The sequence below is a fragment of the Telopea speciosissima genome, chromosome 9, assembly GCF_018873765.1.
Source record: "Telopea speciosissima isolate NSW1024214 ecotype Mountain lineage chromosome 9, Tspe_v1, whole genome shotgun sequence".
Lineage (NCBI taxonomy): Eukaryota > Viridiplantae > Streptophyta > Magnoliopsida > Proteales > Proteaceae > Telopea > Telopea speciosissima.
In genome coordinates this window covers 47,899,629-47,917,566 of record NC_057924.1, presented here as the reverse complement: position 1 = coordinate 47,917,566, position 17,938 = coordinate 47,899,629, and the positions used below count along the sequence as shown (strand labels likewise).

Sequence of the window (17,938 nt, the reverse complement as noted above, 5' to 3'; positions counted from 1 at the left end):
TATGGTATTTAGCAATGTTTTACCATATTAAAATTTATGGAATTTTTAGATTTGAGAAAAACCTCACCATTTAAAAGTTAAAAATAGCACGTACCGCCGGAAATCCAATTTTTATTCTAAAATTGGGGAGAGTTGACTTTGTATCCTATTGAAATTTTATTTTTTAACTATTTTTATTGGATTCAAATAGGGGGTATTTGCTTATTTATGAATAATATCTTAAGTAAATGAAATAACAAATAGAAACCATTTACTTAATGATATTTGGTATAAATAAGTGTCTGTCTTGACAACTATGATTCTCAGTATACTCATACACTAGTAAACTTGAGACAAAAACCACAAGTACCATTTTGAGTTTTTTTTTTTTTTTTTCGGTGAAAATAGTTAATGCATTGTGTTTAGAATGTCAATGTATTTTTTTTTTTTTTGGTGAAAATAGGTCATGCATTGTGTTTAGAATGTTAAAAATAAGCTGTACACAAACAATCAGATAAAAAAAAAAAAAGCATTTATGGGACTCGAAACTACCAGCTCGAGTTGGTTGGGAAAAAATCACAAGTTTCGACCATATCTTGGTTTCTGTCTGGTTGAAACCTGGTCTAAACCCGAGTTTTAGAACCTTGAAAAAAACCTTTGGACCGATTAAAGTTAATGTAGAAGAGGTTCAACTAAGAACCACTCTACAGTAGGATCGATGATAGGTTGCAGCAGAACATCAAATTAAAAACAAAATCAGAATTAGTAACTTAGTAAATAAGAACCAAACCAGCCAGCAGAAGGTCATCAAACTTAGGTCGAGTGAAGGTGATGTTGAACAGGTTCTATGCTAAAAAATTCAGCCAGTTCTGATGGTTGATGGCTGATGGCTGATGGCTGAAGGTTAAGATATGAAGAGGACTCGAAAATAGAAACTTAGCCCTTAAAATATAAGGTTGTACAGTATCTCTGTTTAAACCCTAAAATTACCGATTGACCGGCAATGAAAGACCTATCAGCTTTGAGTCGTAGAAGATCGATCAGCGAGGCAAACTCCTCACGTGGAGAAGATGTGGAGGGCCAAAATAGATATAACCGTGAAGCGTCCACGACTAACACCACCTCCAAAGTGGAAGCCACTCCAGGAGGACGTGATGCTCAAACAGTTCTACAACCATCAAAGAAGTTGCAGTTAAAGAACATCTCATGTAGGCTCCATCCTCACAAGTATAAAAGTAAGACTCGCAGAAGAGGAAGAGTACTCTTGATCAATCAACAAACCTGCAATTTAAATTATCTTTTATTTTTCACTGCATTTTACCTTTCCTTAGTGTAATCTTCTTCCTGATCATTGTAGTCATCTTCTCTATCGAGTTCTTCTTTTGATTTCTTGTATCAATGGTATGTCCTCTGCGTATACCAACATTGAGATCAATAGAAATTCTTGACTTCTTATTCCATCTCTATCATTTGTTCTGTGATTATCCTTTTCTTCGTATATTGCGATTCGGTCTTTAATTTAAAGTCCTTGGACCAATCGAGGCAAGGAAGGAATCCACATCTCCTGATAGAAGTCAGAAGTACAATCTTCTTCTACATTGAGTCTTACAAACTCTGGCACGCCCACGCTCTCCATCACACATTATTCAATCACAGTTAACCAGTCAGACGGTTGACCAATTGTTTGAGCGACCGGAAAAAGAGCCAAACAATCTCACAAACCAACAGCAATCTGAGCTCCAAACAGGGATCAGGTATAGCCGTATAGGCCCTGGTAGCAGTAACAAGCCCTCAAAATCTCAGCCAATTCTGATCAGGGGTTGCTGAGATATGTCCTTCATAAGTTACAGGGGTTTTACTCCCATAAAAGAGTGCAAGAATGCCTCATAATTTCATCCATTAATTCTGTCTCAATCAATTACAATAGCTGCATTTATATAGACTGAGGCTGGGCTACAAAAATAGAAAGTAAAACCTAGCAACTGTTTGGAAAACAGAAAATGAATGACATTAGAAACTACTAAAGGTTTTATAACTCAGCCTTCTAAACATGCAAAGATAATCAAATTAGAAACAACCTAATATAAACTGAAAATAGAAACTAAACTATGGCAGCATTAGAATAGAATCTTCTTCCACTTGATGGGCCCACAAGATCTTCTAAATATCAATCCAAAACAAGGCAAATTTTGGCTTTGACACTATTCGCGTGAACAGTGATGTGAACAGTCTTTTAGTTTACATCTTGGTCTTCTAGAAGGATTTCCATCAAGGCAATATGGGTTGTGACACTGTTATGTGAACAGTAATTCCTGACTCTTCTCTTCTTCATGCTTCGATCTACATCAAAGGCTCCAGGCATCTTTAAAGCTAAACAGGCCAAAGCTAGAAGGGGATAACCATGCCCAACTTGCTAACAATAGAAATAAAACTTTTAATAGGTAATCCCTTAGTGAACACATCAGCTAATTGACCATCAGATAGGACAAAAGCATAGTTGTCACGGCAGTTAGGCGACCCAAGGCGGTGGAGAGGGCAAAAAATCATGGCAACACCAAGTAGGCGACCAAGGCGCACAAGTCGACCAAAGCGCTTGGACCCCTTGACAACTATGGACAAAAGAAATGCAAATGAGACCTTGTTCAAGTTTCCCTTTGATAAAGTGACGATCAATCTCCACATGTTTTGTTATGTCATGCTGAACTGGATTGTGGGTAATGCTGATCGCAGATTTGCTATCAGAGTATTGGTGCATGGGTGCTTCAACAGAGACTCTAAGATCCCGAAGTAACCCACGAAGCCAAAGAAGTTGACAAATGCCATGAGCCATGACTCGAAACTCGGCTTTCGCACTAGACGGAGCCACTACTGTTTGCTTCTTGCTCCGTCAAGTGACCAAGTTACCACCAACAAAGGTGCAATACCTAGATGTAGATCTCCAATCATCTGGGCAGCCAGCCCAATCTGCATCTGTGAATGACTCAATACGGAGGTGATTGTGTGATGAGAAGAGAACACCTTTCTCAGGAGCAGCCTTCAGGTATCTCAAAATTCTATAAATAACATCTAAATGTGATGAATGAGGGTCGTGCATGTACTGATTGACCACACTAACAGCAAAGGCTATATCTGGCCTAGTGTGAGATAAATAAATCAGTCTACCAACCAACCACTGGTAGCTGCCCTTATCAACTGGTTCACCATCTTTACTCCTAAGATGTGAATTAGGCTCAACAGGGGTTTCAACTGGCTTACACCCTAACATGCTTGTATCAAACAAAAGATCAAGGGTATATTTCCGTTAGGAGAGGGAAATCCCTTGAGCTGAATGGGAGACTTCTATTCCCAGGAAATACCTTAACCCAGATCTTTGATCTCAAACTCAGTTCCCAGAAATTTCTTTAGGTGAGCTATCTCATCAGCACTGCTCCCAGTAATAACAATGTCGTCTACATAAACAATCAACTTTGTGCTTTACTATGAACCCTCATTTACAATCTATAACTCTCTTTCCTGAAGGAAGCTACACCAATTCCCATGTGTCATTCTTCTCAAGTGCCCTCATCTGTTCATTCATTGCCTCTTTCCATCGTGAATTAGCCAATGCTTCCTGCCAGGTGTTAGGAATGGAAACAGACGACAACGAAGAAACAAAAGCTAGGAAGGAGAAAGAGAATCATATGATACAACTTTAGAAATGGGATGTTGGGCACAGGTTCTTTTTGGTTTTTGAATAGCAATTGGTAAGTTTAGATTTGGATAACTAAAAGGAAGAGACTTACCAGACAAAGTGGGAACACATGTAGAACTTGAATCCGGTAAGGCCGATTGGCTAGGAGAGATGGTGGTCCTCGTAGCTTGCCCTTTGTTTTACTTCTTCTTAGAATGAACAAAAGCCTTTAGATGAGAAGCAAGTGGAGGTTGCTCCCCCTGAACAGCGTTTTCCTGCTCCCCTTGAATCATGGGCTGAAGTGGAGGCTGCTCCCCCTAAACAGTGTTTTCTTGCTCCCCTTGAATCATGGGCTGAAGTGGAGGCTGTTCCACTTGAACAATGGGTTGTTGCTTCTGCCTTGTAACACCATCTTCGATTTCTACATCCTCCTCCACCATGGGCAGCTCCATAGGAGCAACCAGGAAAAGCACCTCTTCCCTCGGATTAGTATTCTCCCACTGAAGAGGTGCAGGAGAGTAGTAAAAAGGGATTGCTTCTTGAAAGACCACATCCATGGTGACAAACATCTTACGCAAAGGAGAGTGATAACACTTGTAACCCTTTTGTGTCGCAGAGTAACCTAGAAATATGCACCGAAACCCCTGTGGATCAAACTTGCCATGCACGTGGTGATTCCTTGCAAAAGCTACACAACCAACCACTTTTGGAGGAACAGTAAAGCCAAATGAAACCATTAGAAGATCCAGAGGCCAGCAGCAGTCTAACATATGAGAGGGCATACGATTAATGAGATATGCAGCAAAGAGAACTGCATCACCCAAAAACCTTGGAGGAATAGACATGGCAAACTTTGAGGGTGAGCCACTTCTAAGAGATGGTGATTACGCTCAGCAACCTCATTATGAGCAGGTGGTCAACACAACTGGTCTGGTGGATTACCCCACGATCACATAAGTAAGACTGAAAGGCACCAACCATGTATTCCTTTCCATTATCTATGCAAAGAATCTTGATCTTGGCATCAAGTTGGGTTTGCACCATCTTATGGAAGGACTTAAAACAGTGAAAGACATCGCTCTTCAGGTGGAACAAATAAATCCAAGTGGTGCGACTAACACAATCAGTGAAAGTAACAAACCATCGAAAACCAGAGATAGACATACACAGCAACATCGGGCAAGGCTCCACACATCAGAATGAACCACACTAAAAGGAATTAAACTTCTATTATCAGAAATAGGATAGGTATGTCTAGTCTACTTTGCCAAAGTACAAGCATCACAAATAAAACCATTTGGATTACACTGTTTAAATAAATCATGAAAAAACTTGGATAATGTCCCTAAAGAGGGATGACCTAACCGACGATGCAATTTGTGGAGTTCTAATAACGCAAATGTAGATGACCCAAGGAGAGAAGCAACAGGGACAAAGTTGATGAAGAACTCTCAAGCAAGTATAGACCACCATCCATCCTACCACTACCAATCGTACTTCCCGTTTTCAGGTCCTGAAAAATACAATGGGAAGGAAAAAAAGTTACCTTGCAATTTAAACCCCTTTTGAGACTATTAATAGAAAAAAGATTAGTAAAAAAATTAGGGGCATGCAACACAAAAGAAAGTGATAAAGTAAAGGAACATTTAATAGACCCTTTGCCAGAAATAGAGGAGCATAGTTGTCAAGGCGTCACCTTGGCGTCCAGGCGCCTTGCTCTCGCCATGATTTCTGCTGTCGCCTCGGTCACCTACGCCTTGTCGCCTTGTTGGTGTCGCCTTGCTTTTTAACCCCCTCGACCGCCTTGATTCTCCTAGCCGCCGTAATAATTATGCAGAGGAGAGGGATCCATCAGTAACACGAACTCGACTATTACTTGACAACAGAGAATATAAAGAAAAAAATGGGAATGGGCCCAATCATATGATCAATGGCCCCTGAGTCAATTATCCAGGGAATGGAAACGACCGAGGCACAATAGCCACCGAAAGAAATAACTGAGAGAGAAGGAATGAGGTCAAATGGGTGAGGTATGATAGTAGCAGAAGCAGCACTGGAACTGGAAGATGGCGTTGAAGTAGTCTTAAGCCTGCACATCAAACGACGCAGTTGGTAAAGCTCATTTGAGGAGAGAGGTGTTTCGGTGGAGACACCATCAGCAGCAGAGTGATTGGCAACAGCACCACTGGAACGTCCCCAGTGTCAGCCGCGAGGAGGAGGACGTCTATGAAGCTTCTAGCAGCAGTCTTTAGTGTGACGGTCCTTCCCACAGCACTCACACTTCACAGGAAGTTTCTCAAATCTAGGAGTATCAATCCCACGAGCAAGAATTCCCTAGGAAGAGGTTCCACTAGAAGGAGATCTAGTACTAGTGTAAAGAGCAGATCGCTCCATGGGCATAGAATGAACCATAGTATAATGGCAACTGTCCTCTGAAGTCTGAAGAAACAATAGCATAGGCCTACTCAGGAGTGGGAACCGGATCGCGATTGAGAACATGTGCCCTAATTAGATCAAACTCCATATCCAAGCCAGCCAGAAAATCATAGACCGAAGTTTCTCTTCCCATTTGCGAAAGGCAAGAGTATCTGTATCACAAGTCACAGTAAATCGCCCATAGAAATCCAAAATCTGCCATAGACCTCGCATAGCAAAATAATATTGGAACAAAGAGAGATCCTTTTGTAGCATATTGTGGATCTTCCTTCAGAGTTCATAGCAGAGTTAAGAAGGAGATATCCCTGTGCAATAGCAGGATCTATCAAGGATATGACATGACTAAGCATTCGTCAGTCTCCCATTTAATCTGAGTAGGACCAGCTGCAGTAGGCTTCTCAGAGGTCCTAGTAAGATGGCCAAAGAGACCATGGGAACCCACAACAAGAGAGCAAGATCTGGAACACATCATATAATCATAGTTGTCACGGCGTCACGGCGATCCAAGTCGGTGGAGAGGTGTGTGGTCGATATATCGACACATTGCTTGCCATGGCGTTGGCGATCATGTCGACCATAGCAGAATTGTAATTAAATCCAAAGTTGAATGGCAAACTAGTAGATAAATCAAGATTTATAAGAGCAATGGTAGAATTATAATTAATCTGAAGTTGTAAAGGAGGAGTGGCAGAACTGTAATTAATGGAAATCAATTTTAATAAAGAAAATAAACTAGGAAGTGGGATAGCACGTTTGATGGGTAAAGGGTATACTTGGAACAAAATGGAAAATAATAGATGGTGGGAATAAAAGTAAAAGAAAAGGGTAATGTTGGGAACTAAATAGATGGTAGGAATAAAAGTAAAAGAAAAGGGTAATGTTGGGAACTAAGGAAAATGGGTTTAATAGAAAAGAAATCGAGAAACAAAAAACAAAGGAAGTCAGTCTTCTTCAACCTCACGACTCCTCAGCCAAAGAAGGAACCATAACCCAGTGGCAAAATGGAAGTTATTTCGAAGGTGGGCCTTCCTTGTAAGAACCCAATCGATATGAAGCGTCTGGCAAGAGTCGCCACAACCTGTTCTCTCAAGGGCACCAAGAATCTAATTGAAAGAACTCGTAACAAAGAGATCGATGGAACTGAACCAAATCAGACGGTAGTAATGGAGGTGCAGGTTTGATGTGCGATGGAGCCTCAATGTTGAAAGGGGCCAAAGGTTTGGAAGGATGAATCGCCCAGACCTAAGAGAAATAGGCCCAAAATTCTGCTGGTAACCGAATGGTGAGAGCAAGGCTAAAATAGAAGATTTAGGGAAACAGACGCCATGGCATAGGTCGATATGGCCATTTCTCCAGTGCCAGGACGCCATGGCGACACCATGAAAACTATGCATGTAATTACTCTCATCAAGTTTGACAGAGTTCATAGGGAACGAAGGGAAGTCGCATTCACATTGTAGGACTACTCCTTCCTGTCCAGTAGATGCAGTTGACTGATCTGACATGGTTGCTAATCACAAGAAGAGATGGGAAACAATAACCAAAAAATCACCAAATGAAAATCTCTAAAAAAAGGAAAGGGAGATTTAAGTCATGAGGTAGAAGGATCCCTTGGTGCGAGAGAAGTCACCACCGAGAGAAAACCGCAAGGAGTAAGGCAGTGGGGATGGCAGTAAAACCAAGAGAGAGAGTGAGAGAGAGAGAGGCGAAAGTGGAGAGGCCGAGAGAGAGGGTGCCAACGGCGGTAAAGGGCGGCAGTGTGTGGTGGCAGTACCGAAAGACCGAGAGAGAGAGAGAGAGGGGTGCCGGCAGTGGTGTACATAGTTGTTAAGGTGCGTAGGCGAACCAAGGTGATGGAAAGGACTAAAAACCAAGGCGACAAGGCGTCGCCTAGGCAACCAAGGCAACACCAAAAGTAAAGGTGAGAGAAAGGTGCCTGGACGCCAAGGTGTCATCTAGGCGACGCCTTGACAACTATGGTGGTGTGTGGTGGCGGTGGTGGTGGTGAAGGTAAAAGCCGAAAGAGAGAGGGGTGCGAGAAGGGTGGTGGCGGTGCAGCCTAGGGTTTTATTGGTGGAGAGGCTCGAATCCCATAGTCTATTCTCCGTTCTCTAGTATCATGTTGAAATATTTGGGGAATTGAACTTATATCAATGAGACACAAGCCCTCTCTATTTATAATAAAACTTATGAGATACAAGTTACAGTTATACCCTTAGGGTAACACCAACTAAACCGTAATGGACAAATATATCAGTTAACAGATTAGAATTAGAGTATGAATGCTTGGATGATTATGATTACCCGAGCCATCTATTTATAATAATGAAAACATAGGACAAAATTACAATAAGCAATGTGGAACTAAAACCCACATACAAAAAGAAACATAATAAAAGAAGAAAATGTCCAGAATACCCCCATGGTATTCTAGCCCACACAATCCAACATTCTCCCTCAAGTTGAAGCATATATGTCATGCATGCCCAACTTAACTAAGATAGGAAGAAACACTTTGCCACTTAGTCCCTTAGTAAACACATCAGCTAATTGATCAGCAGACTTCACAAAGGGAACACAAATAAGCCCGGCTTCGAGCTTCTCCTTAATGAAATGTCGATCAACCTCCACATACTTAGTACGATCATGCTGGACAGGGTTATGAGCACTGCTAATGGCTGTTTTATTGTCACAACAAAACATCATTGGAAGATGGACAACAACACCAATATCCTGTAACAATCCTCTAAGCCATAGAAGTTCACAAATTCGTTGTGCCATCTCACGAAATTCGACTTCAGCACTGGACCTTGCCACAACATTCTGCTTCTTGCTACGCCATGTGACAAAGTTCCCACCCACAAAGGAACAATAGCCAGAGATAAATTTTCTGTGAGTGGAGCATATAAACTTCAATCTTCAGGTAACCATTGGGAGAGAGAAGGATTCCTATTCTTGGAGCAGACTTCAAATACCGCAAAATACGACGGACTGCCTCCATGTGAGAGGAATAGGGATCATGCATAAACTGGCTCACCAAACTTACAGCAATGGCTATGTCAGGTCGTGTGTGAGAGAGGCAGATTAGTTTGCCCACTAATCACTAATAACAGCCCTTGTCAACAAGTTCACCCACTTTCTCCTTAAGTCTTGTAGTAGCTTCCATAGGAGTACCTGAATGATGACAACCTAGCAGCCCAGTCTCAGTCAATAGATCAAGGATATATTTTCTTTGAAAAAGAAAGATGCCCTTCGAAGATCGAGCAACTTCTATCCCTAGAAAATATTTTAGAGGTCCAAGATCTTTTACCTCAAACTCACGGCCAAGGAAGAGCTTCAAATTCTTGATAGTATCACCATCATTACCTCCACATAGACTATGAGAAGAGTTACCTTATCACCAACTCATCTGATAAACAAAGTGTGATCAGCATTGCTCTGCTTATAGCCTGCTGCAATCATAGCCTTGTGAAATTTGCCAAACTAGGCTCTAGGTGACTACTTTAACCCATAAAGGGCACGCTCAATTTACAGAACCTTCTCTTGGTCCTGTCATCAGAGAAGCCTGGTGGAATGTCCATATATACCTCCTCCTCAAGCTCCCCATGAAGGAAGGCATTCTTTACATCTAACTGCTGAAGATCCCACCCAAGATTTGCAGCACAAGATAATAACATCCTTACAGTGTTGAGTTTTACCACTAGTGCAAAGGTCTCCTAATAGTCAACTCCATAAGTTTGAGTGAACCCTTTTACAACCAGACGTGCCTTATATCGATCCACTGAACCATTAGCCTTCTGTTTAACCACAAAGACCCATTTACATCCAACTGGTTTTTCCCCTGGAGGAAGAGCCACAAGATCCCACGTATTATTTTTGTGTAGTGCTCTCATTTCTTCCAACATTGTTGCCTTCCACTTTCCATCTGTAGATGCTTCCTGCCAATTTTTAGGAATCAAAACAGAAGAAAGAGAAGATACAAATGCACGAAAAGAAGGAGAAAAAGAACTATAAGAAACAACACGAGATATGGGATGTAAAGTGCAATCCTAGTACCTTTGCAATGAGCAATAGGTAGGTCCGAAGAAGAGGGCTTACCAAGAGAGGAAGGATCTGGATCTTGCGCTGGCAGCTGGATGGGTATTGTGCTAAAGTGGATTGAAGCAGCTCTTTGTTGGTCCTACCTCTTTTATAGGTGAGTATGTTGACGTTGTCAATCCTCTTCTCAAATTCACCAGAGTTCTCTAGACTGGAGTCAGCTCCCCCTGAATAGGAACATTAACAATACTCTTTTTAATGGTCTCTCCCTCTAAAGGATTCCCTTCAGATGAGGGGGGAACAGCCAGAGGAGGTTGGGCATCAATTAAAGAAGGTTGGGCAGCATCCAAAGGTGGTTGGGCAGCAGTCGTGGGTGGCTGGGCAGCAGCCAGAGGAACCTCAAGAGGAGGAATCTCAAAAGGCACATCTTCACTAGAACTCTCCCCCTGAAGAGGTGGTGATGAATAATAGGAAAGGGTCTCATGGAAGACAACATCTATACTCAACAAAGTACGACAGGAAGGGAGATGGTAACACTTATAATCTTTCTGGGTTGGACAATAACCTAAGAAAATGCAATGGAGCCCCCTAGGTTCAAGTTTGCCTAAAGATTTGGTATCTCTAGCATAACATACACAACCAAACACCTTGGCAGGCACAATAAAGGAGGAATTCCCCAGTAAAACATTAGATGGGCTATGGGAGTCAAGGACCCGAGAAGGTAATCTATTGATGCAACAGTGAGAACCACATCTCCCCAATATTGAGATGGGACATTCCTAGCAAACATCAAAGCCCTGGCCATCTCTAATAAGTGGCTGTTTTTCCGTTCTGCCACACCATTCTGGGCAGGGGTATCAACCATAGTACCAAAACTCGCGAAATTTCGGTCGAGATATCGAATATTTTGAGTATCTCGACCTGTCCGAAACGAAACGCAAGTCCGAAATGAAAAAATGCAATATTTTGAAATTTCGGAAATTTCGGTCATCTCGTTTCGGAAATTTAGGAAATCTCGGTAATTTCGGTCATCTCGTTCCGAAAATTTCGGAAATCTCGGACATTTTTTGCATTTTACACCCACAGAAAAATACCATATTTCGACAGAGATTTCGACAAAATTTCGGTATCTCGGAAATTTCGGTCAGACCGAAACACCGAAACGAAACGAGATTTAGTACCATGGTATCAACACAACTAGTCTGGTGAATAATGCCATGATCAACCAAATATTTTTGAAATTGAGATTCTGTATACTCGGTTCCATTATCACTTCTCAATATTTTAAGAGTAGCATGGAACTGAGTTTGGACCATTTTATGAAAATGCTGAAAACATGAAAAAACCTATTTTTTGTGTGCAAAAGATATACCCATGTGTTCCTAGAATAACAATCAATAAAAGAGACAAACCAACGATGACCAGAAATAGATGTTTTATGACTAGGGCCCCAAACATCAGAATGCATCAATTGAAAACAAGAAGAACTCCTTTTATTTGAAATTGGATAATTTGAACATGTCTGTTTGGCCAGAACACAAGCCTCACAAAAAAAAATCATCCTTAGTATGTTGGGTGACCAAACTAGGAAACAAATGTGCTAAAATTCCTAATAGGGGGTGACCTAACCTAGAGTGCCATTGGTAAAGTTCAGAAGAAGCCAAGGAGTTCTAGTGTAGCGGAGAAGGTAATGGTGGTGGAGTGAAGCGACCATCATCAAGCAAGTACAATCCACCGTGTACTTTACCCAATCCAATAGTCTTCCCCGAGCCCAGATCCTGAAAGACACAATGAGAAGGAAAAAAAGTTATTTTGCAATTAAGATCACTAGTAATAGAAAGAAGGTTAGTAGTAAAATTAGGAATATGTAACACAGAGGACAGCGGAAGAGAGGAAGTACAGTTGATGATTCTTTTTCCAGATATAGAAGAAAGGGAACCATCACCTACTTTGACCTTATCTTTCCCAAAAGTGGGAGAATAACGATGAAACAGTCTAGAGGAACCGGTCATGTGGTCTGTAGCTCCAGAATCTATGATCCAAGGATGGGAAGCTACAGAAGCACAGTGACCACCAAATGGAATACTTGACCGGGCAAAGTGTGAACCTGAAGGAGAAGAAGAGTTGGCAGTAGCAGCGGATGTAGTAGAGGCAGCAGCAGCGGAAGTCCTTAGCACACGGAGGAATGCCTGTAAATCATCCTGGGATAGACCAGTATCAATAGCAGGGGCAGGGGTAATAGACTCAGTATGGTTTGCTTTGTTCTTTAGCTTTTTCTTGGCAGCCCTCTTAGCTTTAAAGTCAGCCGGCTTCCCATAAAGTTTCTAGCTCTTGTCTTTGGTGTGGTAAGGTTTGTGACAGTGCTCACAAACAATAATACCAGTGGTAGACTCAGCAGAAGAAGTGTCTGTAGATGCAAGGGCAGCTGGGGCAACAGTCTCGAGGGCTGACCTATCAGTAATAGGAGGGTGCAACATGGCAGCCCTACGGTTTTCTTCAGAGGAGACCAAAGCATAGGACTATTCAAGTGTGGGAAAAGGTGTGTGACCCAACACCTGAACCCAAATCTGATCATACTCCACATTCAACCCAGCCAGAAAATCATACACCTTGATCTTGTTCACATGTTTCTTGTAAGAAGTAATGTCAGCAGCTGTACTTGGATGAAAATTAAAAAAATGGTCCAATTGATGCCAAAGGCTGTGCAAAGTAGCATAGTATTTGGCGACTGTCAATTCTCCTTTATTAGCATGAAGGACCTTCTTCCTGATTTCATATATCTGGGCATCATTTCCAATCTGCCCGTAGGTTTCTTTGCAAGCAGCCCAAATCTCAGAGGCTGTGTCAAGGAAAAGAAAATTATGCTGCAGATGCATAGTCATAGAACCGATCAGATAGGACATAAGAACCCCATTGTTGGCAAGCCACTTGTCTTGAGCACCCCCAATCTCAGTTGGCATTACACTAGTACCATTAACATGGCCAATAAGGCCACGACCAGCAATGACAAAGGAAGCAGACCTAGACCCATCCAACTTGATTGGATTAGGAGGAAAGGTATGATAATCTGATTTGCCTTGTCCATCACTAACAAAAGTAGCAGTCGAATCCACTGAGTCATCCATGAAGACCGTAGAGAAGCCCAAATCGCAAAGAGGGGCTGTTGTAATGAAAAAAACCAAGAAACCCTTCAAGTTAAGGGCTGAAAAATGGAGGACAGACCTCTGGTAATGCAACAATAAATATCCCACAGTACAGCAGCAACAGGGATGTAAATCCTCAGATCGATGTTTACAGGGTTTTGGAAAAAAACCCTGAATATGCTGAAATCGATGTAGGGAAGAAGGATGGCAAAAACACAGTAGATGGGGCTGAAATTGGGATGGAGTGGTCCTCTAGTAATGCTGAATCACCCTGCCAAACATCAGCCGCAACAGAAACTTGCAACCCCTAGATCGATATTGCTTAGAGTTTTGAAAAAACCCTAATTTGGTGGAAGAATAATCGATCTAGGATATCTTCAAAGCTGTTGGAGGTAGGAACTAATCCAGAATAGTAAACACTGCCGCAGTTCTTGAGTCTTCAATAAGGTAGATTGCATAGTCCGAAATCTCGCAGGCGAGATCTCGCTGAGATTCTTGGTTTTCTGATTTTCCAAGTCGAGATGGCCTACGAGTCCCAAAAGTATACTTTCTCGCCGACGGAGAGATCTCGGGATCTCGGCGAGATCTCGGTTTGACATAGGAAATGCCCATCTAGGCCCTTTATATGAGTGTCAGATCTCGAGATCTTGGTGGAAAATTTTGGTATACAGACACCTATCTATGCCAGGAACCAAGGCAGACAAGACAGACACTTATTTATGCCTAATATCATTTAAGTAAGTCTTTTTACTTAAGATATTATTCATAAATAAGCAAATACCCCCCTATTTGAATCCAATAAAAATAGTTAAAAAATCAAATTCCAAAAGGGAAAAAAATCAAACCCCAGTTCAAGAACAAAAACTGGAATTTCGACGGTAGGTGCAATTTTCAACTTTCTTATGCTGTCAACAAAGCTTTCCAACAAGTCTAAGATTGCTAAAATCTGATTTATATTGAAAGAGTTATGTACCGATCAAACTTAATTCGGTGCGCGCAAATGCTGTTGAAATCGCTCTGAATGAAAATAGTTTTTTGGACATCAAAACAAATGAATATTTTACCGCACTTTTGGTTTTTAGCAATGTTTTACCATAATAAGATTTATGGAATTTTTAGATTTGAGAAAAACCCCAGCATTAGAAGGTTGAAAATTGCACCTACCGCCGAATATCCAGTTTTTGTTCTTGAACTGGGGGGTTGACTTTTTTTTCTTTTAGAATTTTATTTTTTAACTATTTTTATTGGGATTCAAATAGGGGGGTATTTGCTTATTTAAGAATAATATCTTAAGTAAATGAAATACAAATACAAAAGCATTTACTTAAATGATATTAGGCATAAATAAGTCTATTTGTCATGTGTCTGTCCTGGTTTCTAGCATAAGTGTGTGTCTGTCCTGCTTTCCCACTAACTGAAACTCCTATTTCAACTTTGTTTTTGCAAAAGCTGATAGTGCCATTTTGTTTAAATGGCTTAAAATAGGCTGAATACCAACTTTCAGACCCAAAAGAGGTCTAAAACCCACCGAGATGGGCTTCCGAGTCTGGAAAAAAAAAAAGTGCACAAACTCGCCAAGATCTCGGTGAGATCTCGGCCCAACTCGGTTTTTGGCTGGGCCAAGATGGCTCCAAGACCCGAGTTTTCGAACCTTGGTAGATTGGTTCCTTGGAAGGGAGTGAAAGCAATCCAAAAAAAACTGAATCTTCAAATATCGCAGGCAACTGGAGGTGGAATTGTCCCTATCGATCAAAAAACTTGATCATAGAATGAGGTAATGGAGGGCAGCCACTAGATCTATTGATCACCTCATCAGTGCTGCCCTAATAGGGGAGAATGAAGAACAAGGGGAAAGGAGAGGGAAGAACTAAAGAACGAAAGAAAGAGGAGGCTGAAATCGAGAATGGAAGATCGAGAGGGGGTGTCCCTAATTCAAAATCTTCTCTAATACCATATTAACAGATTAGAATTAGAGTATGAATGCTTGAATGATTATGATCACCCCAATCCATCTATTTATAATAATGAAAACATAGAACAAAATTACAATAAGCAATGTGGGACTAAAATCCACATACAAAAAGAAACATAATAAAAGAAGAAAATGTCCAGAATGCCCCCACGGTATTCTAGCCCATACAATCCAACACCCTTGTACCCATATTACAACAAAAACAAATCAAGGAGCTAAAGCATGAGATGCAAGATTCTTTATGGATCTAGAGCCATGCAAAATGAACCCATGTCTTGCTGAAATTTGATTTGTTCCATATAGAAGTTTGGTTTATGAAGTAGGTTTGTCAAACCGTTTAGCCTTTGCTCTAGGTCTCCTTATTCAGTCCAACATGAGCAGGACCTATAATGAACTAAAACTTTTATGCTAAAGGATTAATCCATAAATAGGGATTTTATTGAGGAACCTGTGCATGAATAGGAGGCAAACCATGTAAACTAGATATAAATTGAAAATTGGATTTGTTAAGGTCTGGAAAAAAGTCCATACCTTTGACAAAACTTTGATTGACTTGCAAGCTACACCTTGGACTAATCTGTGTAGGGAGTCTTTTGGGAAGGGCACTTGCCACTTGAGCAGCCGTTCAAAGGAAGGTCAGCTCACCCAGAAGCTTTGCACTTACTGCTCTCTCCTACTTGCCCTTTTCCAAATCAAAACCTTTCAAGGATCTGATGTTCTTAAGTAATAACCATAGAAGGCCAACAAACAGGACTCCTTTCTGTTGAGAAAATTAGTGGAAAATGAGGAAAGTAGAATTTATTAGAGTTAAAAAACAGAAAAACAGAGGGCCAAAAAGCCAAAATTTTACAGAGTAAATGGAGCCTTAACAACAACAACAAAAAAAGGGGCAAAAAATTAGAAGTATATCACACAAATATAGGCCACAAAAATTGAAAATAAAAACTAAAAAATCTATAGGTCATCAGTCATCACAACACATGACATAAACACACACAAAAACATAGAGAAGACTACCTGTAAATTACATCTTCAAGCCAATAAAAAATTACTGGGAAAAGAACTGACAAGTCCACTGCTCATATTTTTACGACTTTTCAGTCCAACCAAATATTTCAAGATGATCTTTCTCCCGTCTCAAATTTTTAGAGCATAAGGTCCCAAAAACTAGGTTATCCAATTTAACATCACTTATGGTGCCACAACATCAAGCATCCACTTCAGTGGACATGTTGAGGTAGGGACATTAGTGAAAATTTTAAAAGTTGGGCGGGCATTCTACACAAAGTTTAAGTGCCAATTGGCAATTAGTATAACACTTGAATTTGTTGGACATTTTGTTCATATCATCACCTGACCATATATTAAATTCCACATTATCAAACTTTTGCATTTGTCATTATAATACTATGAAAACTTGTATGAGAAAAGATGGAACTTTTGAAAATGAAAGATTAAGGGAATAAGCTCTATATATGGTGGGTAGTACGGTTGAGTGGACCACCAAAATTGACACACAACATACCTAGGAGATTTACTACTTATGCAACAGGAGACTACCAAATCATCTTGTCCACATTGCAAAAAAAATGTGTTGAAAAAAAAAATCCTACGATATGTGAGAATATTTTCCCCCTAAAAATTGATACTTTTCGATATGAAAAGGAAAAGAATATAAAAGATATGACATAGGTCAACTTAGTTTTGGGACCTTTTTGTCTCAAAATTTTAAGATAGAAGGAGACTCTCTTGGATATTTGTATATGCCTACGGAGTCCTAACAAAATGAGAAGTGTGGTTATTATTATTTTTCCACTTAACGGCAAAAGTATAACTGGACTAGCATGTCTTGAAAGTTTACTGGACGAGAAAGGCTAATTTTACATGTGGGATGGTGATTTGGCAATTCTGACCGTTGGATAATAGGAAATAGTTTGGATTGGCCAGGTGTAAAATTACAGATCCAAATTTAATCATTTACTAATGAGATAACCTTCATTGTATGTCCAGGCATTGACATATAGCATGGGGGCCTTAGGGTCTATTTGTTCACAAAATTTTTACCCTGTTTGACTTTTTCCATGGCAAAAAGACCACATCCAGGAAAACTGGACTCAATTTAAACACAAAAAAATCAGACCCATTTGAAGTGAGAGAGACGTACCTTGAATAAATTTGTCACGTACAATGACATGATACCTTGTGTATCAGCAGGTTTGACAAATCTAGTCGTAATTTGTGTACCCACCATCAGTCAAGAGTTCTAGTACTTGGGCAACCTGGGTTAGCTCACCCCAGACATGCTAACCATTTAGTTCCCACAAACTGGGAATTTTTCCAAGGACATGCACCCTCCATCATTCAATAGTTCCAATTCCAATCCAATATTCTTAGCTCCTTCAAATTTTTCAAGTATATCCGGCAATCTTTCCAAGGACTCACACCCACTAATATCCAAATTCTCTAAGAATTCCAATTTGTTAACACCATGAATCTCTGTTAGATTCTTGGAGTTTTCAATCTTTAGACTATACAACCTTTGTAAGTTTGACAGATCGGGTAATCTTTCCAAGGACTGGCACTTTCTAATATCCAAATTCACTAAGAATTTCAATCTGTCAACACCATGAATCTCGGTTAGATTCTTGCAGCCTTCAATCTTTAGATCATACAACTCTTGTAAGTTTGACAGATCCGGCA

At 40.6% G+C, this 17,938-nt stretch overlaps 1 protein-coding gene across 1 annotated transcript; it reads right to left on the bottom strand.

Moving 5' to 3' along the window:
- Positions 1-2,866: 2,866 nt before the first annotated feature.
- LOC122638986 (uncharacterized mitochondrial protein AtMg00810-like) lies at positions 2,867-3,244 on the bottom strand. Its single transcript, XM_043831833.1, has one exon. It carries the CDS (start codon positions 3,242-3,244, stop codon positions 2,867-2,869), a length of 378 nt encoding a protein of 125 aa, XP_043687768.1.
- Between the last annotated feature and the right edge of the window lie 14,694 nt (positions 3,245-17,938).